The 20949-nt window shown below is 33.1% G+C and overlaps 1 protein-coding gene across 2 annotated transcripts in view; it reads right to left on the minus strand.

Moving 5' to 3' along the window:
• The window catches only part of LOC149480088 (furin-like protease 2), a 38742-nt gene extending 20768 nt beyond the window's left edge, over positions 1-17974 (minus strand). For both annotated transcript variants that reach the window (XM_089707164.1, XM_089707163.1), the window contains exon 1: positions 17721-17974. In XM_089707164.1, coding sequence (XP_089563290.1) covers positions 17721-17861 — 141 coding nt within the window. In that variant the 5' untranslated portion in view covers positions 17862-17974. The remainder of the gene's footprint in view (positions 1-17720) is intronic.
• Positions 17975-20949: the final 2975 nt, after the last annotated feature.

Below are 20949 nucleotides of genomic sequence, written 5' to 3' on the forward strand. Positions count from 1 at the left end.
ACAATCAGTAATAGACTTACAAAAAATGAATAATAACCGCCGTTCCATGGTCTAGATTTTACCATAAAACCTGTTAGCATTTATAAAGCCTTTGAAAGAGAGAACTATAGTCATGCAGCAATCATATTTGAATTAACTAAATCACGAATTTATTTGAGAGTTGTAAAATTCCTTTTATATTTCAGTGCAGACCTATTTCCAAGAAACATCATTAAAACATCGTCACATAAACAAAAACTTTAATTGCAAGAGACTAACATCGGAAAAACGAAGTCTATTCAAAAAAACTGTGCGCCATCTACACCGTAGAGGTTTTTGACGTCTATTTCTTAAGGCTATATAAATGCGTCGAGGGGCCTTCACTCGGTCTCTTTACCCTTAAGCTGTCTTGAAGAAAGTTCCAGTAGCGTTTATGGGAAAGATATACGATAGGAAATACAACAACGTAATTACAAGCTCGGTTTTATAACTGCAATTGCAATAAAACAATGTACTGCATGAATGACTGCATGCTACGCTCGTAATGTTAGTTTTATTTTCTCCTTGATCTATTACATAAGCTCCTACAATGCAACGTTGCTATATATAACTTAAATAAAAATATAATGTGTTGTATATTATTTTATTTGAACCACTAGTGGTCCGCCCCGGCTTCGCCCGTGGTACCTACATGTTTACTTTTTTTTTCATAAGAACCATCCTCGTAATTCAAGGAATAGATTCCGCAGCGCACGCGATTACAGAATTTTTATTAAGGAATTTTTTACACCTTGGGTTACATTATTGCGTTTTTGGTAAAGATCTCTAATTTTTTTGAAAATGCAATATAGCCTATGTTGCTCAGTGAAGATGCAGCTTTCTAATGGTGAAAGAATTTTTTAAATCGGTCCAGTAGTTTATGCGTGAAAACTATACATACATATATACATAATTACAAACCTTTCCTCTTTATAATATTAGTATAGAGGTATAGATTACATGAATTATTACTCTATAGGTATTAAATTGTAGTAAGTATTTGAAATTAAATGAAAAATTAATTTTAAACGTTATTTATATAAAACATGTAAGAAATATATAAAACATGAGAGTAAAATGTTATAAAATATATTTATACCTTCAAACCAATAAAAAGAATAGTTTAAATCTTTCTGAGAACTGAAATATTTACCTACGAATAAATGCGTAACAATTATGAAACTCATATAATATTTTCGAGAGAACATAATACAATTTCATTAAACCAACCAAAAAACTTATATTTTATATTTCATCTTGTAAAAAGGATTAATTTTTATAATTTCGTTAGAGGGAATTATGTGGCTTCGGCACATAGCGTGCAGACGAAACCCTTTCACTTTGCTGGATATAAGGATCGAGTGAATGTACTCGTACTTCTTCCCTTTAATAAGATTATTTCGATGTACTTATTACACGGCTTGTTCATTTTATCACTTTATATTTCTAGTTAGTTATAGAAGTGGCGCAATGATATTATGTTCCATATTTAGTTTGAGTATAATACATAATCACTAATGTTTAAAAAAAGACATAATAGCTGCTTATCACTACATGGTATAAAACAAAGTTGCTTTCTCTGTCACTATGTAGCTATGTATTAAGCTTGTTCAAACAAACAAACATAATATTAGTATGATTATATTGGGAAGATAGTCATATTGAAGTAAGTAATTGAATTAACGAATACCTATGTGTTTATGCACACTGTGGATTTAACCGGTATTTTACCGGTTAAAAATGAATGCAGTAAGAGTAGAGCTTGTAGAGACAGTTCGACAAATAATTTAATGTACATCTATATTCTATACTTAATATTATAACTACATATAACATAGTATAAAACAAAGTTGCTTTCTCTGTCACTATGTATGCTTAAATCTTTAAAACTACGCAACGGATTTTAATGCGGTTTCTTTTAATAGATAGAGTGATTTTAGAGGAAGGTAGTATATAAGTGGGCGAAGCCGCGGGCGGAAAGCTAATAAATTTATAAAATAATAAAATGTTAGCTTAAATTAATCATTATAAAATCACACTCGAAGTGCAATTAATAACCATATTATACCTACGATCAAATTCTACTGATTTTAGTTTGGTATTGAGAATAAACAAATCATATATTATTATCATGCAAAAATCCCGGCTAGAACTGAATATTTTCATATGGAACTCAATAGAAATTGTTGACCCAAAAATTGAACTCCGACCCTCAAGCGTTACACTTCATTTATTCACCTAGATTTTTATAACTTTCATTGTTATACCGTACAAAAACTAGATATAGGTTAGAAATACTATGTATTGTATACAAAGATCAGCTTGCGGCTTTTCTCGCGTGTTTTTGACCCAGGTCTTTACAATTCTGGCTATATGGTCTACTAGTTTCATCTCAGTAAGAAACCTCCAGATATTATTTTATACCTACTTATATACGTAGAGTGAACAGGTACCTTCTAGGGAATCGTGTACCTTCTTAGACCACATCTCAGCTTAACATCATTCGTTATAAGTGGTCAAGCACTTCCCTAAATAATAACATTAGTAGCTTTACCTATGTAAGTTTTTCAAACCTAGAAAAGGCCGATTTCTTTATCTAAAATGTAAATAGCTATATATATCATTAAACCACTGCAGTCAATTGTTATAAGAAGATGTATCAACAAAAACGTGGCAAACAGTACATAAAGCATGTATAAATCACCCATACCTGTATTGCAGTACTGTAAGCACAGATCACAGAAACTAAAGGGAGATATGGTTAGGGGGCGGGGCCGGTGTCGCAGCAATATGCCCAAAAAAAGAACAAGCTGTAGCGGTGCTGTATACGTACGTCACTTACAATCTAGTGTGCGAACGAATAGTCGCTCTCATATTTTTGTGTGATGTCACGCACACAACGCGAAGTATTGTTTTGATTTTGTTTACTGCAGTTGTGTGCGTAAATTTTTTATGAGACACGGTTTCGTACTCAGCGCAAGCGATTGGCATCTCTCTAGATCTCTATGACTGTAAGTTATCACTGTCGAGTCACACAGCGACAACACGGTACGTAAAATGTATAACTATTTGTATCTTGTACTCTCGTGCATTACACAATTCAACACTTTCAATTATGTATTTGCTTTTTATATGTAACTTGCTGTTATTGAAGAAATGTCTGTGCTTATCCATACTTCTTACTTATATTATAAACTAGCTTACCGCCCGCGGCTTCGCCCGCTTTGTCTAAAACCTAATAAATTATATACTAAAACCTTCCTCTTGAATCACTCAATCTATAAAAAAAAACCGCATCAAAATCCGTTGCGTAGTTTTAAAGATTTAAGCATACAAAGGGACATAGGGACAGAGAAAGCAACTTTGTTTTATACTATGTAGTGATGCGAAAGTTTGTGACGATGGATGTATGTGTATGTATGTTTGTTACTCTTTCACGCAAATACTACTGAACCGATTACAATGAAAATCACACATATAGAGGGTAACTTGGATTAACACATAGAATAGGTTTTATCCCGGAAATCCCACGGGAACGGGAACTATGCGGGTTTTCCTTTGAAAACGCGGGCGAAGCCGCGGGTGGAATGCTAGTAGATTATAATTATGAAAGCCTTTTTTTCTGTTACACTTTGGTAAAACACACGGATGTTTATTAAATTTGTGTATATCAAAAGTTTTAAATTACTAAGAAAATTATATTTTAACACGTTCACTGCGGCACCTAAAATGCCAAACTTACCGTTGTTGCGGCATGTCTTCCATACTTCACATCGGCAAGTTCACCACTGTGCGTCATGAGCCATTTTTATCACATCGCACCTTCTGACTTTGAAGGTTAATAATTTCATGAAATTTCAAGATATTTCAAATTTTTTTTTTCAAATAATAGTATATATAGTCTAGTATATACCGCATAAATAGCTTTTAGTTTGACCCAATAGTTTAAAAGATATGAGGGAAAATGTAAACCCCTGATTTTGTGAAAAATTATTTGCCATCCCGCACTTCGTTGGTACGGCATGTTTACAGTAATAGCGATGGGAAACACTGTAAAATAAAACATCGATATCGATATAAATCAATTTTGTATATTTCAGTCTGTCTGTTAACAGATAACGAGATCGTCGATACAAAAAAAAACACATATAAAACAAGGTACTTGATAGAGTACTATCAGGAAATTGTTCAGTAACTTTTGTTTTAATTTGTTCAGTAACTATTGTTTTAATGTTTTATATTATTTTCACAACTGTCATCACATTTTTGCATTTATGCTACGAAATAAAAGAAAGTAAAAAAACTAAAGCCTCTAAGGTATCATTGTCATTTAAAAAAACTCAAAAGAAAAGTGCTTCGGTCCTGGTGCATCACTATGCGAGACTGACACGCGGCGCGCTCGCAGTACAGTGCGGCATGAGGTGCTTGTCCATGGCAAAATATTTGACATGCCGCACACAAAAGAAATGGTTTCTTTTCTATGCGTTAGTCCAATATTTTGCCATACGATTTTTAAACGAAATTGATTCCTACTTCAAACTGTGATCACAAAAACATATTTGTCCCTTTTCTAGTCATTGATTAACATATAAAAAACCTCGCCGCACCACGGTGAAAACTGCGATTTTGGGCGCCGCACTGTGGTGTAGTCGCTGATGGCCCGATACTGGACATGCCGCAGTGAACGTGTTAATATCATTATAAGCATAAACATTTTCCTTAATGATAAACCTTTAAATTGAAATATGCGCACTTTCATCAAATAATTGAACTCATTAAGCAATGTTTAAAGCTTTGTTATTTTCCCTGTAATAATATGCTATTTCGCTAATTAATGCCCCTTAATCGGATTAATTATGTACGTTTTTTGTCATTGTGAATAAATTTATTTTAATAATATTTATTTCGTGCATTGTGAAAGGAACAAATTACAATGTATTTTATAGCACAAAGTGATTGTGATAACTTTTATCCGTAGCGATACATTATAATATTAATGACTAGATTTTCAAAGAAAAATACGCATAGATCACGTTCCTGTGGGATTTCCATTATAAAAAGTAGCGTTTGTGGTATTCTGGGTCTAAAAGCTACCAAATACCAAATTTCATTGTAATCGATTCAGTAGTATTTGCACGAAATAGTAACCAACATCCATCCATCCAAACAAACTTTCGCGTTAATAATATTAGTATGATAAAGTGGTAGGTACAAAGAAATTTCTCTACGCGTTATATTAAATACCGTTAGAATCAAAGAAAAGATAATAACTTTCACAAAAACTTGTCTTTCAATTGTAATAAATATTTAATACATTTCAGATGATGTTCCATAGATAAAGTTAGGATTTATACAGATTCTCGATTTAATGAGCTACGTTTTCCCTTTGAAGTGTAATAGAATTTTGGCCTTGAGAGATGTCTAAGAAATAACGATGATAAGTCAAACGTCTCTACATTTATACATTTTTATACAATATAACAATCACAAAATCAGATGTTACATTATTTTTCCTAGAAGTGAGTAGTTTATTAGTTGACTGACCGGTTGGCTTGGTTGGTAGTGGCCCTGCCTTCCAAGCTAGAGGTCGTGGGTTCGATTCCCACCCGGGGCAAATATTTGTGCGATGATGTTTGCTCTGTGTCTGGGTGTTAATTATCTATATAAGTATTTATTTAAAATTATACAATAATATGTATGTTTATCAGCCATTTGGTTTCCATAACACAAGCGAAAGCTTAGTATGGGATCAGATCGTGCCGTGTGTGAAAATTGTCCTGAAATATGTATTTATTTATTTATTAGTCTTTCAACGCTGATATAGTTTATTCAGTAATAACAAACATACGTATCGAAGAAGGTTTACCAACTAAATAAATAAAAATAGATAATATTATTATAAGAACCGTTCAAAACGAGCAATCGCTTTCTTTGTCAACAATCGATTTGTCCATCGGCTTACTTACCAAGTGGTATTAAGGACCCTTCGTTATATTTTTATAAGGACATCTCCTTGTTAGTTGGAGCCATTAATATTAAATATCAAATAACCAACTTTATTTGTATTGACTTGGTAGATGATATTAGGTTTTTTATTTATTTAAAACTTTACGATGGAATTTGAGTTTTTAATGTGATACACAAAAATCAAGAGTTAAAAATAAAATTTAAGAGTTTTTCTTTTCAATATTTTGTTGTCAGTTAATGTCTTTTTGTGTTTTTATTTATATAAAATCTTTCTATATATAAAATTCTCGTGTCACAATGTTAGTCTGCATACTCCTCCGAAACGGGTGGACCGATTCTCATGAAATTTTCTGTGCATATCGGGTAAGTCTGAGAATCGGCCAACATCTATTTTTCATATGTACCACGGGCGAAGCCGGGGCGGACCGCTAGTTTATATATAAATCTTTCTATAATATTAAAAAAAAATGATGAAATTTACATGATACATAACACCAAAAGGCGAGTTATATCTAATAAAGTATTGGTTTTTATATGAAACATAATATTAGTTATTATGAAAGAAATTGTTTCAGTTACGATGCCAGATTTCAGGTTTTATTTCAGTCTCTTCAAACTGTAATCTTTACATCCTTGACCAAAACTGCGGACTTCAATTTAATTATTAAAATATATAACTAGGAATCAAACTTCAAAAGGGAAGATACCTTTGTAGGCACTCGTCACTCAATCTGTCCATCTCATTTAGTTTTCATGGAAATCAGAGAACATGACATTCTTGATTTGCCTCATAGTAATTTTTATTAACATTTTTGATTACTGCTTCGCTTTTATTGGTAGCAGTTTGTGTTGTTAGGTTCAATATCAGTACCCATAATATTAATATGATCTTAGGTAATAGTCTTCTTACACAAAAACATTAGAACTAGTAGTTTCCCGAGAGCACGTTCTACCAAAAAATCCTAATTCAGAGTAGGTAAATATAACACGTTACACACAATATAACACGAGAGCAGTGGTGGCTCAGCGGTGAGACCTCGGACTTCGAATCGATAAGTCCGGGGTTCGAGACCAGGCGAGCGCGCAGGAAATAAATTGATTTTTCAATTTATCTGTGCATGTTGTAACATCACCACTGCTCGAACGGTGAAGGAAAACATCGTGAGGAAACCGACATGTCGAAGAACCAAAAGTTCGACGACATGTGTCATCCGCCAACCCGCACTTGGCCAGCGTGGTGGATTATGGCGTGTACCCTCATAGGAGGCCCGTGTCCCAGCAGTGGGAACGTATATGGGCTGATGATGATGAGATGATAACACGTTTGTGCTGTTATTTTATTCAGAAACCCACGTTGACGTAATTTAATTAAGGTATCTACAACTTTCACAATTAGTCACTACAATTATATTTAGAATTATAATTAAAACTAACCCATTTAAAATATCCCTAATTAAAGCTATACAATAAAATATTCAAATTTTACTTCAAAAGTACATAATATACCGAGTTTATAATTGAATAAAACTAAACTATTGATTGGCGTTTTATATGGACACGATCTGGTCGAATATATGCTAGAAAAGAACCTAACTCAAAAGTTTTTTATATAAAATCAGTAGGGGATATAGATAGTGTTTTTGGTAAAGATTAATTTGTTAAAAATCATAAATTATCCAAATCTGGCTTATAATCGAAAGTATAAACCTATTTTTATAAACATTACTACGTTTTTTATCATTTCTTATAACTGTAAAAGCTATTGTAGAATATTTAGGTGCTATCTGCTGCTGTATGTTATATGTAGAATCTTACTTGTTTTAAGCTTTAAAATGGCGTTCTATATTAATTTGTTAAAAGTACATTATAACACTCATAATAATGAGCACATATCTGTACGTTATGTGCAATTAGTATGTGTATTTGTCTTATTTTTTCTCACTTGTTTGTATCATGACGTGTTGGGCGGTAGGCGATTCAGGATATTATACATTCACAGATACTATTATTATTATTTACTATTATTATTCAACAATACTTTACATTACTGTTATATATCTATAAATACATTTATTTTATTAGTATTGTTTATACTTTATAATACCTCTTATAAAATCTCAAAATTATTATTTGTTTTAAAAGCTGTATATTTTAATTATTATATTATTAAATTATTATTACTATACAATATTTATTTCACATTATTTTATTATTCTATCAATAATCTTCGGTCTTAAAAACAAACTTAAAATTGGTTTACTAAACCCTGGATCCCTTGGTACTCGGCACGACGAGTTTCTGGTAGCAATGGATCGTCACGCTGTAGACCTGCTGGCAATTAACGAGACATGGCTCCGGGAGGGAGAAAGCGGCCGTGCACCTCGTGTGCCTGGGTATAGTCTTCGGCATGTACCACGACCGTCGAGCATAGGTTCCCGAGGAGGGGGCGTAGGGTATTACATTAGGAATGGCATCAATGCACGTAAATTGTCCCATCCTAATAATTATATGGTTGAACAGATGTGGGTCAAACTAGTGGTAAGTGGAAAAACTATTGTCATAGGCACGGCATATCGACCACCCTGGATGGTGTTGGATTTATTTTTATCCGCCTTACTGGAATCCGTTGCCTCATTCTTATGGTGTGATAATATAATACTTGTCGGGGATTTCAATGTTAATTTTCTAGACATAAATCACATTAATTACAAAAAATTAAATGATTTCCTAACTGTTACCAACTTAAAGCAAATAATCTCCAAACCAACTCATTTTACTAAAACGAGTGAGACTTTACTTGATTTGGTGTGTACCAATGCCGCCGTTCTAAATACTGACATAGACCATATCACAGATTTAAGTGGCCATGCATTTGTTTCGTGCACTTTTAACTTCAAGATCGATAAGCCAAAACCGAAGTGGATTTCATCAAGGCCAATTAAAGATATAAATTTAGTAGATTTCAATAAAACACTGACATCCATTGACTGGGAGTCCATTTCTGGTTTGAATAATGTAAATGACAAAGTGACCGCTCTAACTGCATCTATTTTATATGTTTATGACCTACATGCACCTAAAAAGACTTTTTGTATAAAATATAAATATCCTCCTTGGTTGACGTACAATATAAAATTGATGATGAGACGCCGTGATGAGGCTCAAGCTACTTTTCGACAATCTAAACAGCCTTGTCATAAAGCTTTTTACACTGACTTAAAAAAATATGTAAGCTCCGCGATTTTTCGCGAAAAATCAGTTTATTATGACACTTTTATTAATGCCAATATTAAAAATCCACAACTATTATGGAGACATATAAAAGCTCAGGTTAGTGTTAAGCAAAAGCAAGACTTTATCCTTCCACCGCATCTCAGCGACCCAAACAAATTAAATGTCCACTTTCTGGACATACCCGGACATAACCATGTACTTCCACAAACACTTGCACACTTTCAACTTCGCCGACATAGTAACGCTACGTTTGATCTTAAACCCGTGTCTCAGGATTCTATTGCAAAAGTTTTACAAGAATTAAAATCACAGGCTATTGGTGTCGATGACATATCACTAGATATGATCCATCTGACATCTGCAAAGACCTTAACGGTACTGACTGATATCGTTAACAGTTCCATATCTTCTAGTACTTTTCCGGAACTATGGCAGCATGCTATTGTGAAACCTTTACCCAAAAAAGAGAACCCGTTAGTTGATAAAGACCTCCGTCCAATTAGCATTTTGCCTTGTATGTCCAAGGTGCTTGAGAAAGTTGTTCATAAACAATTGATGGCGTATCTTGAAGACAATAATATACTCCCAGATTTGCAATCGGGTTTTCGTAAGCACCGAAGTACTGCTACGGCACTGACTGACGTGCTGGACAATATTTTGAACGCGCAGGACGGTGGCAGGGGGACGTTGTTGGTATTGTTGGATTACTCGCGTGCTTTCGATACTATCAACGTTCCATTGCTATTGTCTAAGCTATCATTCTATGGTTTCAGCTCGCAGTCAGTAGCATGGTTCAACAGTTATCTCAGTGGTAAACGGTGCCAAACAGTAGCAGTGAACAAAGAGGATGGGTCTGTTTCTTTTTCAGAATGTACAGCTGTAACGAGGGGTGTACCGCAGGGGTCAATACTCGGTCCGCTATTGTTCATCCTATACAGTGCTGATATTTTTAACTGTATACATCACTGTGAGTACCATGCCTATGCTGATGACATACAATTGTATATCTCTTTCGACCCTTCGCACACACTAGCGTCCACCGCAAAACTTAACAGCGATCTAGATCGGATATCAGCTTGGTCTCGTGAGAACTCACTGGTGCTAAACAAGGATAAAACAAAATATATGATTTTAGGTACTCCTAATATGGTTCGTAGGATTGAGTGCGAGAATCCGATTGTCACCGTCGAAAATACTTCAATAGAGCGCGTCAACGAAGCTCGAAATTTGGGAATACTTTTTGATGAAAATCTTCGATTCGAAAAGTACATTAATACAACCATAGCTACTTGTTTTTATCGCCTTAAGCTGCTGTATCGCATTCGGCAACACCTGAACGTCGATGTACGAATCCGCCTCTGTGAGAGTTTGGTACTCTCTAAGTTTAATTATGCCGACGTTATGTACGGGCCAAGGTTACTACGCCGTAGTAAGAACGCAATACAGCGCGTTCAGAACGCTTGTGCGCGTTTTTGTTGGGACGTTCCTCCCCGGTCCCATATTACACCGTACCTAGTGGAGGCTAGGTGTCTAAAAATGGAAAACCGTAGGAGGCTACACCTCGCGTCACTTCTTTTTGGAGTGGTTATGACAAAAGCGCCAAAATATCTTTATGACAAGTTAGCATGGATGGGAGAGGGCAGCGCTTATGCTACACGTTCGTCATTTCGCAAATTGGCTATGCCAAGGAGTTTCACAGCTGCATTTAGAGGAAGTTTTAAATATGCCGCAACAAAGTGTTGGAACAATCTCCCACCACCAATAATAAACTCAAACTCATTAAACGCCTTCAAACATAAATATAAAAAACACTTATTGCAGGAGTTTGAGTTCCAACCTTAGTTGTGTGATGGTTATTCACTGTCATTAGGTTTTACACATTATGTAGGTATACTATCTATCTGTCCATTACTATATTACGTATTATTATTTTTATTTAAACCTTAACATTTATCCATTAATATTAAGTTAAATTATTATAATTATGTATTTTATTCAATAAGCTTATTATATGTAAATATATTTATATATGTATATAATATATATAATATCTATCTATGAACGTACTGCCGCTCCAATCGCTTCAGAGAGGGGCCACTGAAAATCAGCGTTGCAACTATATTGCAACTTATGCTGAGTGGCTACCTGACTTGGCTCCACTTTTCGGCTTCATTTTATTTTATTTTACTCTTTCATTTATTATACTTATATCGTTTTGTTTCATGTTGTGTTGTTTTAATTTGAATTAAGTATTGTATTCAGTGTCAATTGTGTTTGTTATTAATTATTATTGTGGAGTCAAATAAATGATCTTTCTTTCTTTCTTTCTTTCAAACTAACAAGACATTGATATAATTAAGAGCAAATTAATTCCCATCGTATAGAAATGGGAGGGCAAGTTAATCTTAAGTTTAAATTAAGTTAACTGTAGACCATCACTGTAGACATCGATCGCCCCGGGAGGTAATTACTGAGCCTCGCAAAATATAACAACGGCAGACACTTTATCATTGGCTTTAAATTTAATTTTACATTCTAATATTATTATACTGAAAGGATTGTTGATAAGTTGCTAAATAAATAAGCCGATAAAGGATATATTCCAAATTAAAATGTATTATATAGAATAGCGAATAATAGATAAGAGAAGAACACTATTATATGATTACAAATAAAGTTGAAATGCAACTGATGATATAGATTTTGATGATACGCGTTATTCATATTCCTCGAGTATGAAGCAATATATATAATACATATATATAATACAAAGCAATTAAAAGTATGTAGCAATTATGTATGTATACAATATTATATAAAATACCTGAACATTCTAAAAGGATGCGAATGTATTCTAACATCTTAATGTGATTATCCCTTTCGGATACTACAAAGAGAACACAATTCTCTTACATGTTCTGAGTTATTAAAAAAGATTTTCATACTTTCTTTACATATTCCACCCATTTTTCACTATGTATTTGATTTTTTTTGTTAATTTTACTGAAATGTTCGACTAGTTATTTTAACGCTAAATTACATGTTTATTTCATGTGCCTATTACTTCGGACATTTACAAAAAATCTTCATGATTGATATTTGTTTTTCAATAAAGAAATAAGTTCTTTAACTTTACTTTTCATAAATTCTAGTTGATAATACTTAGACATAATCTATACTTATATTATAAAGATGAAGAGTGTGTTTGTTTGTTTGTTTGAACGCGCTAATCTCGGGAACTACGGGTCCGATTTGAAAAATTCTTTCGGTGTTAGATAGCTCATTTATCCAGGAAGGTTATAGGCTATATATCATCACGCTACGACTCAGGAGTGGAGCCACGGGGGTGAAACCGCGCGGAGCAGCTAGTATGATTATAAATGTAACAAGCATGGGAAGCTATAAAATATAATATAACAAAAAGCTACTCAAAGTAATAGCATTACTTCGACCTAAATACTCTTCCAGAATCTCTAAAAAGTTAAAAACTAAAAGTTGTAGGAGTGAACAACTTACTTATAGTTCAGTGTCGCAGCCGACTCACAAATAGACGAGTCAACGAACTTTTCGTACTGTTTCACAAAATTGAATTTCGACACGATTTTATATTTCAAGTAGCCTCTCCGAGATTTTTGTTCCTTTCACCTGTTTCATTTTTGAATTGAGGAAAGAGTAAAATTACTACCTGAGTTTCAGTGGAGCTTTAGTAGCTCAACATTTACAAATGAAACATAATATGCGGTATAATCTTGTCAGTATTTGATTATTAATATTTCTAGTAATCGTGATCGTGAATATAATTTATGTTTATAAGAGCCCCCGCAGACCACAGACTTTTTATCGGCCGATAGTTTAGTCGGGTTGGCCTGCTAGTACGCACACCGAGCCAACTAAACAGTTCAGTCGGTTATGAGTGCGCAAACTATCCAACAGTCTGCCGACTATTTGCTAGTTTCTAACCAACTGTTGAAAAGAGTGGTCGCACCGCACAATGAAAATTAATAAAACATTGTATAGAATTGTTATTATTGCTCTCATACACCGGAGGAGGAAAATTAAAAAGAGAGCCCGAGAGTATTGGGTGCATCCTATCTTTAGTGATAGATTAAAATGGAAAATTTTACACTATGCATTCCAAATTACTCCATTACCCGAAAAAATTTTCGCCTTTTATCGAATGAGCATAACTAGCTTCAACCAACTTGTCAAATACAGAGTACCTACTCTTTTAAGTCTTTCTTATAAAGTGGAGGGCGTTTTTCGACTTCCTCGATCAAAGTTACGATCGAAAATTCCGAAATAAGCGACTGAGAATTGAGCGACGCCATTTTACAAAACACGCGCGGTTGACCATTCGCTGTCAAAGCTCGGAGCGAACTGAACTATTGGCCTAGTCGGCCGACTAAAAAATCGTCGTGTTTGCGCGTGTGGTAGGGAGCCAATACTGATTATACAGTCGGCCGATAGTTTGCCGACAGTATAGTTTGAATTGAATCGGGAAGCCCATCAAACTTGTTTATCGGCCGATACCTAATCGTCATAGTGTGCGCATTTGCTTACATCTGCGTACTGATTAAGAGCCCGACCAAACTATCTGCCGATAAAAAGTCTGTGGTCTGCGGGGGCTCTTAGAGTAGCACTTTTACGTAACATTTTAGTCAATATTTCGTTTAATAGCTGTTCAAGAATTTTCCTTTGAAAAAAAAACCTGATCTATGAGGTAATTCAAATACTTAATTTTTATATAAATGATTTTTTTAAGCTAGAATCCCGACTTCTCATAACTCATTTTAAATATTCGAACATAAAGGTATATATTATGTGATTTATCCATAACTATATTTAAATTAAAGTTATACACAATGACGTCAACGTAATAACACTATCTACTAATTAAATATGCGTTTAGAAATAAAAGATTTTATCGGATTTTAAACTCGATTTATTCATTATATTATTATCCCGACGTTTCGGACACTTTGCAGCGACCGTCTCCCCGTGACCACAATGAATAAATCGCGTTTAAAATCCGTTAATATCTTTAATTTCTTAATGTATAATATTCGCGTAAAATCATACATTAGAAAGTACTAAAATGCGTTCCCTACAACATCCAGACTTATAGATCTATTGATATATCCTCACAGTTCCAGATAAAACAGACTAGTTAGAGCACTAAGACATTTATCCATCTAAAATATTCAACTCCCAGGGGAAAGGGAGGTGTAGCAGAAGTACGAAATAAACCCAAATGTCTGAAAATCGCTTCAAACCATAAACTTTCCTGAATCCGGTAGTAAGTTACCAATAATTTATTCCTGGAATACAGTCTATTGATTCAACACTGCAACCATTTTATTTTAAAGTTCATGAATTACATAGAAACTACTTAGCTAAATAAAATAATTTATAATGTTCTTATTTTATAAATAAATAAATTACACAGCAATATTTCGCTATAGAAAAAGCCTTACTAAGGCTATTTTTGTTAAATACATAAATAGATAAATTTTGTTGCCTTATAACTAACTGGCCAAACCAAATTTGATCTTTTATAGCACACTTATCACTTAGGGGCAAAAGTTTATTTATTTATTTAGCCCTTATATTCCAAGACATTTAAATACAATTTACAACGGGGCAAAAGTTTACTAAGTACATAATAATATGATACACAGTGAATTCCATAAAAATCTACTTCAAGTCATTTGAGAAGACTTTGGTGACTAAATTACTGTTACACATACATTGTTTTATGTTCATATGTATATAGGTAGATAGATTTGCTTTCGAACCGCGGCTTTTCCCGCGTAATCAAAGGAAATTCCCCAAGGAGTGAAAACTTCCAACGCAGTAAAAATCAGCCCTTATCACTGTGTAGCCTCGAAACTATCTCCAGACACGAAAATAATATCGTAAATTGCTCCATTGCGACATGAAAGTGAGACAAACAAACAAACTATTATTAGTAAGGATGTTGTGATTTCAATAAGAGTTATTGAAAGAGCACGTGAGTAAATACATTATTAAATACAACAAAATTTTCGTATACATGATCGAGTAATAATCCCGAAAATATGAGTAAGTAAATTACGATAGAAATCGTATCTTTAACACCAACACAATTTACCTTACTACGTATTATTTTGGTAGGTACCTATTCGTTTTAAGGCCGATTTTTCAATGCTTGGATAAAACTTATCCGCCCAATATAGTATTGCACGATAATATTAAAATGTCACGTAAACTGTCAAATACGGGCAATTAGAATACGTTTTTAAAATGGTAGTTTTATACATTATTCGACGAATAAGTTTTAGCCAAGGATTGAAAAATCAGCCCTTATTGTGTTTGTTATTTTAATGTATATTGCACGCCTCATAAGCGAAGCGTTGAGGTGGGTACTACTGTCACTTCGCGCAAAACATCTGATTTTTCAAACTTAAAATGGCTTTATGTATCATACATTGCACTTGTAAGATAATACATACACACACATATTAAGAAAAAACACTATTTTTAACGTTCATGATATTTTTGATGTCATTTTTGTTATTTAAACTAGTTAAAAAACAGTTTAAAAAAGTTCTGTCTTGGACGTCCGTGTGTCTGTATGTGCGGATCCTTTTTCTTGTTAACACGATAGCGACCGAAATACTTTACTAATCGAGTCTTTTTTTTTCTCTTACGCTTGAGTATGCTCAGGAATAGAACCCTTTCATTTTTCAGGGTCTGATTCGATGTGGTTTAATTGTTATTAAATAAACAAAAATAATAATTAATAAATATTTATTAAAAAAAAATTATGAGGCGTGCACTTTTGGATTTTCCAAATTATTTTCTTATATTGCAAATTGTATTCAGTAAATATCAGATTTACAAATAGAATTCCTCTACAGTAGGTATTTATTTATAGAAAAAGCAATTTGATACGGACCAGTGATCGAAAATGGACAAATATTCAAATTATTTACAAGTGAGAATCCAATAAATAATGTAAAATCGAATTCTTTACTCGGAACAAAGCTGAATTAAATTCAACAATCCACAAAGTTTCGACGAATATCGGATTGAATTTGAAATGTTTAGCTCTGTGCGGTCCGAAAACCCGGATTATAAACTAGGACGTGTCTATCAAAGAATAACTCAACTATCCAGTAATCGAATAAAAGGATTACATTCATAATTTACTTATAAAGTGGCATTAATAAATACACTTGAAATCTTAAAACTTAAACTAGGTGTATTTTCAAACGCAAAATATATTTTTGCGATAGAGCACTTAAAATTGATAAGATAAATATGTCAATAATTACATTCGTTAATAATCAAAATAAAACAACATAAAATATGAAGTAAAAGCCTCGTTTAGTAATGTATGATATTCACTCATTACATTCATATTCCCGCATTTAAAATATATTCGTCTTAGAATGAGCTTTGGATCGCTCGCCGAGTAACGTAATGAAAGAATGAAGCCAAGAAAAAATATATACTACTATACGTAACGTGTACTATACGTGTACTATACGTAATAAAATTTTTATATGCGAATGAACTTGAGGCTTTCATTTAATATAAATCAGTTTTGGAAATTCTTTTTTTATTGGTGAAAGCTGGTATTTTGAGTTAAGCGCAGACGAGACTTTAATTTTTCAATACTTGGTTAAAACTTATTCGTTGAATAATATATAAAACTACCTTTTCAAAATGTATTCTTATTGCCCGCAATTGACATTTTACAGGTGACATTTTAATATTATCGTGTAATACTTACTTAACATAATACGAACGTGTAATACGAACCTAGACATATTATTATGAATATAAAGGACATATTTACTAGACATAATATTATAAACCAATTGATAAAAGTGTATTCAAAGAAAAGCAACGAAATGCTCCGCTGCATTATAATTTTATTAGTGAGTATTCAGTAAATATTTGGGCTTTTCTCGAAAAACTGTAGAATTTTAATTGATAAAATACCGATTATAGAGTATTATTTTATTCAAGAGAAATTGTATGTTTCGTAAATTATTTAAAAAATGTAATATTTATTATGCCCCTTAACTACTAGTCAATATGTAGCTTTCGTTTCTCAGAAACGTGAATTTTACAAATTTTTTTAACGCTAAGACTCAATAACGACTAAATGTAACGTTTTTCTTTAAAACAAAAATTAGACCTTTTTATTATGTAGGTACCCTGCATTTAAGAGATGTGCATTAATTTAAATTTTATATATCAATATTCTCGGTAATAAGAAGTAATAAACTTTTAATATAACCGTAGCTCTACAATATCAGTTGTTGAATGGAAATCGTATTATTACAATTTAGAAATATACATTAAACAAAGCATATTTTTGATTTTTTTGAAGTCAACCGTGAACGTAAAATATATGAAACAACTAGGGAAATGTATGTAAAAAAATATCTCATTTCATTAATCTGCAAAATTCGGGATAGTGAAAAAGTTTTTCAGGAGTGAAACTTTACCTGTCCATGATTAATAAAACCATGTCTGTGTGCGAGTTCGTTCGCATTTCCACTGGGCACATTCAGTGCGAACTGACCGTGGTACAACGGCTCACACAAGTTCAGCACTGCTAACAGCACGACCACGAGAAACGGTGGCATAACGCAGGTCGCGCATTGCACGCTACCGCTTTCGAACTTTCATTATAACGCTTACGTAATTTTATAGCACTCGCGATCCCGTGATACCGCGCACGTGTTATCTGTACGGTGTTCCTCCGTCGACTGAAACCGCGTGACTGACCATCTACCCTCTGTATTATTCGCGCATGCGTGGAACTTCGCGCTCTTTCTTCATCTTCTATCGTAATATTGTATTGTATGCATAGCATCAATTGACAGGAATTCGTAATTGGATTAACGAAGCTATTGAGTTATGCGGAACTCTTTACAATTTCACGTGAAAAACGTAAAAAAACATTTCGCTTTTGAAACAACTTTTACTGTTACTCTGAATTTTATCTGACCTTAATATTTCTAATACTTTAATGTTTATATTTACATTTAATTTATTGGAGTAATTATTATTTTATTTCAATTATTGGTATTTTTACAGTATCCCGATATTATAACATTTACTTTGAGATTCGCAATCAAAACTTTCATTCACCTAGCGCCACCTAGTAGTAGTTTCGTTAAAATCATCCTGAAAATGTTATTTACATTGTAAATATTGTCTACGTGATTATTTTAATGTTTTTAATCGGTGACAATGGTATTTTTATGAACTCATTAAAATCATTACATTTAGAAAATCACAATCAAAAAGTTGTTTAAAGAATGTCAATTAATGAAGAACTATAATTTTAAGAGAAGTTTTTAATTTAAGAACCGTCGGATGATTTATTAATTTATTTAAATAAATCAATGCATTTTTTACGTGCTTACTTTTTACGTTTACGCGCTTGTATAAATATAATTCAGATAAGACTAGAAGCACAGACTAATAATAATATACTACGTATACAACTAGAAGGCTTCACCCGCGGTCAACTTTTATTAATATTTCTATAGGCCATTTTCTTATTCTGATGTGTAACCTATACCTATATATTTTGTCCGGCCAGCAGTTTTTTTCGTGAAGGAGTAACATACATACATCCTCACACAAACTTTCACACTTATAAGTAAGATTTCGCGGAATTATTAAGTGTGCAACTTCTGTACTTCTCTTCTCATTCTAAACGCAATACCACAGATACTGTAATACCTACTGGCAATACCAAGAAATTGGCATATTTGTCTGCAAATTTAGCATAGTGATATTAAGTTTGTTGGTAAATTATTATACAACTACCGACGCACATAACTTCATAAGACAATTAATTGCTCTGTTTATCTGATTTCACACAAATAGTCAAGTTTGTGAATTTACAATTAGTTCATCATAACTCGTAATGTTAGCGTACATTACTGAAAGTCGTTATAGCTTTAAACTGATGTAGATATTTTCGTTTATGGATTATAAAATTAATTATTTTAAATGTAGGTTTTAACTGCCTTATATATAAACTAGAAACTAAACAATCGAAGACTTAATTACCTGCTAAAATTAGTATTTAATTACAAGCCAATTTTATAATTGTAAATCTGAAATTAAAGACCAATTTCCGCCTTTTTTAATTTTTTGTCAGTTTAAATAACTAATTACAATTATTAATCTACAGTTTCCGTTTGAATTGTGTTAAGTGGATACCTAATTATAAAAATTATAATAAACTAACATAGAAGCCACCAAAACTTCAAGCAAGTTCATAACATTAATTAAATGACTGGCAGCATAATTATTTAATATTGTCACAATATGTCCTCCTTCTAGCACACGACGTGGAAAATTAAATTAATCAAACTGTCTCACCAAAACTAAAGCCTGATGAATACATTAGTTCATATCGTGACAGGACTCGTAATCAGCACAGCTTAATTAGAAGTTCATTTATCTATTATTGTGTATACTTGTTTGATATAATACACAACTAAGTACACAACTAATTGCGTTAAAATAATTATTAGTTTATGAAAGGGATATAAAACCGTTTTCCAAAACATGTGGAATTATAAAAACTAGCTAGTGGTACATGTTTACGTTTTCTCTCTATAATGAACCATCCTCGTACTTCAAGGAATATTATAAAAAAAGTATAACCGAATTTGTTTCACCAGTTCTCGCGTGATGCCGTGACCAAGGGAAATATGTATTCATTTTTATATATAGAGATAGGTTTTAATATAAATTAAAAGAATGCGACTTCAGTAAGTATATATCAAAAATTACCACACTAAAAAAAGAATAAAGCGAAACGACGACAAAGAATGCAAAGCACGAGTACCATTCTTTACAAATCCAACTCTTAATAATTTGGCCGTTGCTATCCGGCTTGCTTTCATCGTGTAACGTATGAGGCAATTTTTAACCACAAACTTAAGTTTTCAAGTGGAAACTGGCAAGTATTCGAGCTATTCAATTCAAACTGGGCTGGATATTCAAATGCGTTATTTGTTTAAGCGAGAACTTCTCAACTTTAAGTACGGATGAGACTAAAGTTCCCTAGATGAGCTCCAATGTTCGGAATATCTAAAGTGTTCAGGGTTGCACTTTTGGTCTACGTTTGTTTGGGACCCTCGTACGGGGCCCTTATAAACCTAAACTAACTAATATATAGTTTGTGTTATTCATGAGATACCACGCCCCTTACGGCAATCTTAATCTGTACTTACGGTGTTGAAAACATGGGCGGTGATGATGACTTAATTTCGGATGACCCATTTCTCGTTTTTATATGTGGCAGGAAGGCAAACGAGCTGACGTCACCAAATTGTAAAAGACAAGCGCCGCCCACAAGCTTCCGCATCAATTAGTTGTGGATGTGCAAACCCAAAATAGGATTTAGGATTTAGTGACCGTGTGGAATTGTAAATAGATAAAATGCTAAAAAATCCGCCTGTATTCAGCGTTGTTGTTAATTTTTTAAGCCAACGATTAATGAATGCTTTGTACTTGTTTATTGTGAATGAATTTGCCCGAATATAGGCACAATACAAAGAAAGATTTATTGCAATTTTAATTTATTTACGCATGCAAAGAAATAAAAGAGACATTAAGTAAAGGGTTAATTAAGTTTACAATTAGGGCAAATAGATTCTATCTCAGCATGAAGTTCAATTTAATAAAATAAAGGGCTCTCTATAT

This window comes from Colias philodice, chromosome 19, assembly GCF_061535455.1.
Source record: "Colias philodice isolate Cphi_HAF_F1 chromosome 19, ilColPhil1 Martin Lab GWU primary, whole genome shotgun sequence".
Taxonomy (NCBI): Eukaryota; Metazoa; Arthropoda; class Insecta; order Lepidoptera; family Pieridae; genus Colias; species Colias philodice.